General features: G+C 38.5%; 1 protein-coding gene across 4 annotated transcripts in view; it reads left to right on the top strand.

Moving 5' to 3' along the window:
* FOXP2 (forkhead box P2) overlaps positions 1–10,000 on the top strand; it is a 434,778-nt gene that overhangs the window by 228,030 nt on the left and 196,748 nt on the right. For all 4 annotated transcript variants that reach the window (XM_068169900.1, XM_068169890.1, XM_068169891.1 and 1 more), the window contains one exon: positions 7,552–7,729. In XM_068169900.1, the coding sequence (XP_068026001.1) occupies positions 7,562–7,729 (168 nt within the window). In that variant the 5' untranslated portion in view covers positions 7,552–7,561. The remainder of the gene's footprint in view (positions 1–7,551; positions 7,730–10,000) is intronic.

Here is a 10,000-nt window from a genome sequence, read left to right as displayed (position 1 = left end):
GAATTGCTGGAAAGAAGTGCTTGCTATTATAGGTGAGTTTGACCTGTTATTTAGGGTATGTATGTTTCTGACCAGCATTCTGACCATTTCTGCAGTCCTGAGAGAGAGATGTGGTTTGGCACTGCTCTTGTTTGTTAAGTGCCTACCTAGCAGTGTCCTTTTCACGTTAGTATTTTGGCGGATGTAATTTTAGTAAATGTTAAAGTTTATCAGCACGAGGGTGTAAGCTAATGTAGGAAACCTAAGGGTAGAAAATTAGGAAGAGCAAAACTTCGGAACACCAAATGTTAGCCTTACAGCTTTGCAGACATTGCTATATAAGAAAATTTGCAACCGGACCATTTGTAGTCAGTGGAAGCTTATGGATGCAATCAGATACTCACTGGGGCTTTAAGAGTGAGCATATGAGGGCTCATCTTAAAAATACAGATTTTCCATTTTATTCCTCTTTGATGCTTATTCAAGCTTTCAGTAAGTTGGATCCAGGAAAAGAAATTTCTTTTGGCGTACCACCTTTCCTGTGGGCCGTCCAGTGGGAAAGCAAGGGTGGATCTGCTGAAGGGAAGAATTACAGGCATACTTTGCACCGACAGAAACCTGGAAGTAGGAAGTGCCAAAATCTCTAGAAAAAGGATCTGTGCAAAAATTAGTTTATGGACAGGTATAAAAAACCCTCAAGGGATGCTGAAGGGAAGCATTGTGCAGGAGTCTGGGGGAGAAGTCAAGTAAGCATGGAGGTTAAACAAAGACTGTCTGGTGAGGTGAAGGTACTATCATGATATACAAAGATCAGGAGAGAGGAAATAACAGTTATAGTTTTTTGCAAGCCCCTCAGAAATACCAAACAAACAAACTCCACAAAACAAACATACAAACAAAAATAAATATAAAAAGTTGTCCCTGGGTTTGCAGTTTGTAAGTCCTATGGACTCTGTAAGTTTGCTTGCTTGCTTTCTTTATTTTTATAAGGGAATTTGTCTGCTAGGCAGGTCTACCCTAGCTCTCATAGTTCTAATTATTTCCTACTGCCCTAATGCTTTCTCACTGTTAAATTCTCCATTGACTGTAATAGTCTCCCTACTCTCAAGAGCTTGGAGAACTGCCTTGCCTTTCTTTCTTTCTTTCCTTCTTTCTTTTTTTTTTTTTTATAGACTGGGAAAGAGGGAAATAGATACAGAGAGAGGGAGTGAGAGGATGGTGCTTTCCAAGGTGGGGTTTCCCAAGCTGTCATTGCTCAAATGAGAATCTTACCCTGAATTGGCTGCTCATTTCTGTGTGGGCTGTAGGTAGTGCACTCTAGGAGGCTTATGCCACTATCCTAGGTGTAAGGTATGCATCTTACAATATTGTACAGACCTACTCATATAAGTAATACTGGCCTTGGTAGGATTTTTTTTTTTTTCCACACAGTGAAAATAAATAGCAGGTGGAAATTAATTAGACCTCACTTGCTGTTTGGGGAAGTGAACTGTTGTTTAATAATCAGATGAGTATGACAACACATTCCTGAATTTCAGAAACCAGATCAATTACTATGCCCAGGACTGACCTACTATTTTTATTAGTCCCGAGGAATTGAGATGGCATGAAAGGAAAAGATACAGCCTTTAAAATGCAGGATAGCTTTTAGTTTAAGATTGAATATGATACTCTGCCTTCAATGTCTTTATCTGACTGCTAGTCAGGTAAAAGGATGTTCATTTAAGCATCAGATATATAAATAGGCTGTGGTACACAGACCCTGGGACAAATTGTGGCTTATAGTACAGAGATAAATATGTTAGGCAATGCTTGTTTTTTTCAGTTGCAGTTAACTTTAGCACAGATCAATTAACCTGATTTGTTAAAGCCTTCTCATGCCAGCTGAATGCACCTGTTAAGACAATGCTGCATGAAGGATGCATGTTTTCTGTAGCTGTGTTGTGGGGATGCTCAGCTGCTGGCTTTCATCTCTACTAAATAAAACTCATCTAGTTCTCAATTTTGTTGTAAATCTGTGCTCAAAAATGGTCTTCAGAGTCCTACCATATGAGTGCCCACTTTAAAAGTTTTGTATTGTGGCTTGAATTCTTCACAATAGAATTATATTCTGTGTTGTGATCCAGACCCTGTTATCCCATTTTTGAACTGTTAATTTACTCACAACTACCATCTTCACTCTTGAGAGTAAATAGCAACATGATTAGGTGGCTTTGAAGAAGTGACTTTTTTACCATGAAAATTGTGGTTTTGTCATGAAACATGCTGACTTCACAAACTGATGCAAATGTGATATGCATTATTTCCAGTTATCCAAGAAAACATCCAGAAACTCACAACTGGAAGCTCTGTTTTCTACAAAGACCTTCCAGCACAAGGTGTTTGAGCATACTTTACATTTTACAGAGAAAAGTTACTTTTAGTAGATAGTAATATACTAAACGTACTACTATAAGTAGTTTAGTTTACAGTATTCTGATAGCAATTGACCTAATTAGTGTTTTAATCATATTCACATACTTATATATTTTAAAGGTACGCAGTGCAGTAATTTATGTCTCTGCTTAACTCAAGCTTTTGAAATCTAAATGTCTTCAAGTGAAAAAAACAACAAACCAAACACAAAACCCAACCCCCCAAAAAAACTAAATCCCCAAACCTTTACAAATACTCTATTTTTTTTTGTTCTTACACATTCAGCTATGTCCTTCATATTTGGCATTATGATTTATTAGGCAATCTTAAGCGTTAAAGACTTTTAACATATTGGTACAAGACTTCAGATGCATTGTGCCTTGTGTCAATGACTAATTAATTCCATCAGAGTACAAAAGTTACCATTATTTAAGCCTAGCTCCTCACCTCTGCTTTTACATCATAGGCCATTTTTAAAAGGCTATGAAGTTTAGGCTGTATCTTAGGAAGTGAACAAGGTGAAAGCGTGGACACGTGGTGCAGTGTGAAGTCCGTGGTACTGAGTACTGCGCATTACAACCTACATAAGCACCTCAGTGCCAGTGTAGCATTATGGGTTGGAGAGTGTTGCCTTGGTTTGAAGGGCAGGGAGCAGGGTAAGCAGTTGCTCTAGTTTCTGGTGGTGCTGGTTCATGATGGTGGCAGCCAACCTCCACATCTCCAGTACTGAGGGGCAGCACATACTGCGCTTTCCTCTCCATAAGGACAGAAGGACTGCATTACTCGTTGGGGGCCTGGAGAGGAGCTTCTGGTTTGCCTCAGCAGGTGGACAGGCTCCTGCACCCCAGGGCAGGCTTCTGCTGCAGAGGTGCCTGGACACGGATGGGGCAGGGCCAGCATGCTCAGCATGCCCTGTGGAGGGGCGGGGTGGGCTGCCGGCCACTGAGCGCCCCCTGGCGGTAGCTCCGGTGCTGTGCACCTGCTCCCACCTTCCGGTGAAGCAGTAGCAGCTGCCCATTGTGCAGGGGACTTGGGCACCAGCTGACCCAGTACCTGGCAGGGCAGGATGAACTCTGCAAGCCAGGCGTTCAGTACACCCTATCATAAAGTAAGGAGGTCTAATTGAGCTACGGCTCTGTATCCTGGTATTTGTACAAATAAAAGACCACATCTTGATGCAAAATAAACACAAAAGCACTGTTGTGACTATAACAGGGAGTCATATACTAATTTATATAATAAGTGGTTGTGCATGCTTTATTCAAGATTATGGCTGCAAGAAATGGCATGAATTGCTGGGTGTGTTTAATGCTGGATTATAGCAATTTGAAACATGTCAAACACATGGCTAATGCCTCATGCTTCACTCATTCTTGCGTAAACCTGCATAGCCACCATCCATTATACCCTTGGTAACAACACAATTCTGCAAGTAAATATTGTTACACTAAGTAACCTTTCAATTCAAGTTGTTTAGGAAGAGAAAATGCAATCTTGTGCAGTCAGTTCCAGTGTCAGTTTAATGTTTCAAAAGGGAAGTGGTGTAGAGAATAAGTATCTGTACAGTGACTTGCCATCTTAAAACACACATGCGTGTGTGTGCGCATGCACACGCACAGAAAATGGACAGTTCTCATCAGAGGAGAAAAGTAAAACTCTAGCTTGTAACTTCACAGGGCCAGTATTTCTTTTTTTGGTATGGGTGATTGCGTGGTTACCCTGGCAGAATTGGGCATTCAGCCTGTAGCGCAGCCGCATACTATAATAATCTACAATTTCATTCTGTCTCAGAAAGAGCAGCAACTATTTTCCCCATACCTTTGTTTAAAATACCCAGTAGCAGAGCTTGTATCTCACTTTTCGCGACAAGAGTTTGGGAATCACAGCAGAAGTAGGTGCTGGTGAATGCCTGTGAGTGTGGGTGCGCGTGTGCATGTGTGCCTGTGTAGGCATGCTCGTGTCTGACAGCGAGTGTGACAGCAAGAGAAAAAGAGAAGGATTAGAAAGTGAGAATGTGTATGAATGTGTGTGAGAATGTGTTTGAATGTGTGTAAACAGGGACCTGTATATTTTTTCGTACCATATTTGAAATACTAAACTTTCAGCCGCAGTATCCGGCAGTCGTTGTAATTCTTTCATATTTATTTATGATTATTATGCTAACAATCTGCACTACTGTTACAAAAGCAAGGAAAAAAGTACAGTAGTTTGCTTAGTTAGGTGTTTCAGGTTCAAATTATTTGCCACCAGTAACAGAAATTACTGATACATAGATATCAGAAATTAGTCTCATGTAGATGTTTTCACTGCTTTAATTAGTGAGAATTTAGAGTTGAACAGGCATACACGTACATGCACATAGTTGTACATGCACATATGTGTGTGTGTGTGTGTGTGTGTGTGTGTATGCAGGAGAAAGGAAGGGAAAAGAAAAAAGATTCTGTGCTTGCTCTTTTTTCAGCATTCTCTTTTTAGTTGCTAGCTTTGAGAAGGGGGCTGCAGACAACCAACAAAGACTATTGCTCAAGCCAAAGTTTCGGTACTGTTTTTAGAAATAACCCTCTTACAACTAGAGGGGTAACAAAAAAAAAAACCTCAATATTTTTTTTCTCCACATAAAATTCTAGAGACTCATTCTGCTTCATATAAATACTTCAGTATTTCTTCCATATCACTTCCAAATAAATAACTCTTTTCAGTAGTGGTACTCTGTAGTTTAATTCTTGGGTCAGATTTGCTGTTTTCTGTTGCCAGAGTAGTGTTACTGGTACTGGTCATGTTATGTTAAAGCCGATTCTGCCCGCTCCCAGACACTTTAACTTAAAATGCAGAGCCTGAACTACACTCCAGGGCTTTGCAAGGATACAAAATCCACAAGACATAAACCCCTTTGGTTAATATGAACTGGAAGATGTTTAACCCTTCTCTGCTAATTGTAATGAAAGAATTGGAGGGACGTAAAATCAGGGGGGCTGATGTATTTATTTATGAAATTTCGGAGTGTTTTCTAATGTTTTGATTATCCGACATTTACACCCTTTTGCCCTTTTAATGCGCTTGGCTAAATGTACCACTGTTGTTGTCTAACGCTCGAATTTGTAAGAGATGAACCTGTCTGTTGGTTAAATCTTTGTTTGACTAAAAGAGGATTAATGTTTGAATTTCCTGAATTTCCAAATCCTTGTAACGATACAGTTGATGAAGCATTTTAAATAGATTTCCACTCTGATACATGTCTTTTTATTGAAAGTAAATATTGTAAAAATCAGAAAGGGCTGTCTGCTCCTACAGTTGTGGCATACCCGCATTAGAATTTTCATATAACTACTAAGGGCAATCAGACCCTTTTCTCTGAATATTTTAAACATTGTACATGTAAAATTTATGCCTAATTTGAATACTTATTAGCTGCCTAATCTCAGAAAAGAGTATTAGCTTTGTTTTTTGCCTTGTAAAATTCATCACTGCGTGGATCACATTTTCCATTTCTATTATTTTTCTTTGCTGATGTTCGTAAGAGTGTTTAAGAAGGGCTGTTTGTTCATAAACACATCTGCTGCTGCTGTTGTTTTCTGTGCTATAGCAGCTGCCCTCTTTTATACTAACTGTGTTTGTGTTTTTTACATCTTGACCAGACCATCTTTAAAAGCCTCACCTTGCAGTATTTTAACTTGTTTTTTGTTTGCCCCACACAATATATACTTTTACATTACCTTTGTAGGCTCTTATTTGTGTTAATTCATACAGCATTTTGATTAATATCCCATGCCTGCAGTTAAGGTGTAATGGTCTATTTCCTGGCACTATTTTTTTTTTTTTTTCTTTAGGAAAGCTATTGCTCATACTTTGCAAGGGAACAAATAACCAAGTTCAATGATTAGGCTAAGCAGCAAGCTTTGTTTCTTTCCCTGAGTTTGCTTACACGCCTTTCCCTTCAGAGGTGTCTTAAAGTCACAGCTCTGCCACGTTGTTATGGGGACTCTCTCAGTACATCGGGAGTGAGGGTGAAGGAAAGTGAGGTCCATTCTGACCCTGTGAGAGGAGGAGAGTGTGTTAGTGGCTCTGAGAAGAGATGTTGACCTTTCCATATTACAGATACAAAATGCGCCTTGAAATTCTGGTTTGTAAGGGCACGTTAGTTTTTTATTTACTGCAAAGATTTCAACTGATCTTGGCAGGACATCTCATTGCTATCCTGAAAGTACAGTATATTTATGCAGTGAAAATGATAAAACATTTATTACTGTAGAGAAGGTAATATGCATAATTTATGCTGTTTTTAGCACAATCATTAGTGATATTCTTGATAGATTTTATTTCCAGCTTTCATATCTAATACATGCCTGGAAAATTAATTTTATATCTTTCATTTATTTGCCTATGTTAAAATTGAGTTTTAAGTCATCTTCAAGTGAACAGTTTGATTGCTGCTCATGCATAAGCTTAATTACTTCCCAGGAAGGACAGTATTAAATGTTTTAAATGTCAGAAAAATAAATGAATATCAGTCGTTTGATTAAAAAAATAGGCAATATCTGACGTGTTTGCAGCAGGAGCTTTTTCTTAAAATGCCTCCGAGGCAAAATTTTATTTAGTCACAAAAAAGGAGAAGCCCATTATACTATTTATCATTGGTTGATACCATATGATTTGTAACACCCTTACAAAATTTTAATTTTGTATGATTAGCTGTGCATCATTAAACAACAGCCTTGCATAAGATACGCTGTAAAATTCTGACAGAATCAAGATAGTGAATATTTTAAATAAGGCTGTATAGTCATCCATGGTTGTCAAAGCTAGATAACAGGAAATATAGAGCAGTGTGTGAAATCATGCCTTCATTTAAACTGGTTTTATAGGTAGACTTTAAAATGTAGTTGTTCTTAAATGCTATTGACCATGCTGTGTGTGTGTGGCGTGCTATTTTGGCCATTAAATGTAAGCACACAAAGATTGCTTATAGAAACCATAATTCCGGTGATTAGTATCTGTATGAAAGCAGAGTTTGCATCGCATTTCTTGGTAAACGGCTCTGCGAGGCTTTTTTCTTCTCCTAAAGATGCTGTCTGTGTAATTGGCAGAGAGGGACATCTTGATAATGGAAGTGTGAAGGTGTAACGCGTGTGTTAATTGATACTTCTTAATCACTTTTAGGTATTAAGTCATGATGCAGGAATCTGCGACAGAGACAATAAGCAACAGTTCAATGAATCAAAATGGAATGAGCACTCTAAGCAGCCAATTAGATGCTGGCAGCAGAGATGGAAGATCAAGTGGTGACACGAGCACTGAAGTAAGCACAGTAGAACTGCTGCATCTGCAACAACAGCAGGTAAGTTTGTTTTGCTTCCTGTTTGTTTTTAAACAAATAAAGGGCTGTTTTCTGAGGGGCACCCTTCCGCAGACCCTCTGTGCGTGCTGAATGTGAAGTGTCGTGCAAGTAAGGAGCATGGGGCATTATTATTTGTTGGTTTTGTGCATGTTAATGCTGAAACGCAAGGATCCTGTTTTCGTGGCAGCAACATCTTGCTGATATTGCTGCACACCACCATGCTTGCCTGGTGATTAAAATCCCGCAGCATATTTGTAAAAGTTGTGCCAAAGCCTTGCAGTGCCTGTTTTCCGAATCTGTTAGTTTACGGTGCGATTTGGTCGCACAGGACGTGATGCATAGCTTTCCACCAGAGGGCCACATTACTTGAGACTTCACTTGCGATGAATTGTTCCAAAGTCGGGAGCTGAGTGAAGGGGCCAGAGTGACTTCTCACCATAAAGATGTTTTACTGTCGTAGGTGTAAATAAACAATGCTGCGTAGTTCAGGATCACTGAAATAAATGATAATAATAACAACACATGTGCCTGTCTGTGTGTCTGTGCACATGAGTGTAATTTGGATGTGTGATTTTGAAAATACGGAAGAAGAGAAGCAGCTTTTCTGTAGGTATATTTCCATTCTCACTTTTTAAACATTTTTTCCCAATTTGTTTTCTCAATGAGTTGAAGGAGAACTGCTTTTATGTTTAACACTATAAGATGAATTCATTGCCTGACTGCTGACCCCACATAATTATTGGATGCTATCAGTTGATTTTTTTTTCACTGTAAGATTTCATTTCCTTTTAAAACCTGCACAAACATAATTCCTTCTACTTTGTCTACCCAAAGAGTTACCCACCTCCTACTCCCCCCCCCCCCCTCCTTTCCCCCCCTCCCCCAGCATCAGGGGATGCTTCACTATTGCAGTGAAGCCCAAACAGTTTGTTTGGTAAACAATTGGGGTCTGATTCTGCAGAGTATCAGTACCTGCTCTGAACTCCTGAAAGTCTTCACTGTCTGGTCCTCTTATCTGCTGAAGCCACTCAGCACCTTTGGATTTCAAACTCTTCCTTTGTTAATAGTAATTTTTTTCATTACAATCTCAGGTATTGGATTAATGAAGAGAAAGTGTTTTCCTGTAAGATAAAATAGTAGAAAAATCCTGTTTTATAGAAACATGTTTTAACATGATAGATAAATTACATACGTATGGGCCTCTGAAATAACAGGTCATAATAGCTCTTAAAAGGGAAACATTCTTAATTCCTAATTGAGCAGTGTACATACTACGGTTAAATTTTTTAAATGGTGACAGAAAATGTGGAAGAAATAAATAGCTGTAGACTGAAAAATGAGAAGTTGTTAAGGCTTAAATCTGTGCCTTGCTTTAATTCAAGTGTATTCTGTTCTAGCAATTGAGCACTTAAAGTACTACAGTCTGAGGAAACACAGGTTTCAGTGTCTTGATGAAGTTCTTAGCAGGCTTATGCATATCTATACACACACACACACACATACATACATTATTAGTTCCCTGTGTATACACTGTGTGTATGACTTTTTAATATAAAAATACACATGTATATATATATATATATAAAAATTTAATGTTGAAAAAAATGTTATCATCTCTACTCAGGTGCTCAGATTATAACAGCATTTTAAAGTCTTTATTGAGGGAGAATGTATGTGATTGGTGAAAATGTTTAGGAAACTAAATTTCAGTGAAACAGTTTAAAATACAAAAATACCACCAGAATAACGTGTCACTTACATGTTTCTCCAGCAGTCCTAGGCATGTGTAGCCAATTTGTCCATACGGTCACAGGTTCCAGTAGATAGCATTTGCAAAGACCACAGAGAATAACAACTGAAGATGAAAATATTCAGTTGAGTACTAATAACAGACAGGTTCTGAAGGGACAGGCTTAGAAGTGACAATCTTTTCTTCAAAACTGTGATTAGATCTTAAATAAGCAGACAGGCAAAGTAAAACCATGGGTACAGTTAATAGGACTCAAGAGGCATTTTATGGTACGGTCTGCACCATAGGATTTGAATACAACTCAAGCTAGGCATATAAATCCTTCTATAAAATATGTTGATGTGTAACCTAAACACTAGTACACATGTAGTAGGGTATCCTTTAGATAACGGACATAGCTTTATGCTACTTCTGCTTTTATTCCTCTCCTTTTGTTTTGGTTTTGGGTTTGTGTTTCTTTTTTTTCCTGTTTTTGACCAGATGCCTTTTGAAATCTGATTTAAGAGGAAAATGGTGGCTGT

This window comes from Melanerpes formicivorus, unplaced genomic scaffold (assembly GCF_026170545.1).
Source record: "Melanerpes formicivorus ecotype bairdi unplaced genomic scaffold, bMelFor1.0.p_v2 SCAF_3, whole genome shotgun sequence".
NCBI classification, from domain to species: Eukaryota; Metazoa; Chordata; class Aves; order Piciformes; family Picidae; genus Melanerpes; species Melanerpes formicivorus.
Note: the sequence above shows the minus strand (reverse complement) of the source record. Positions and strands in the feature narration are given on the sequence as shown.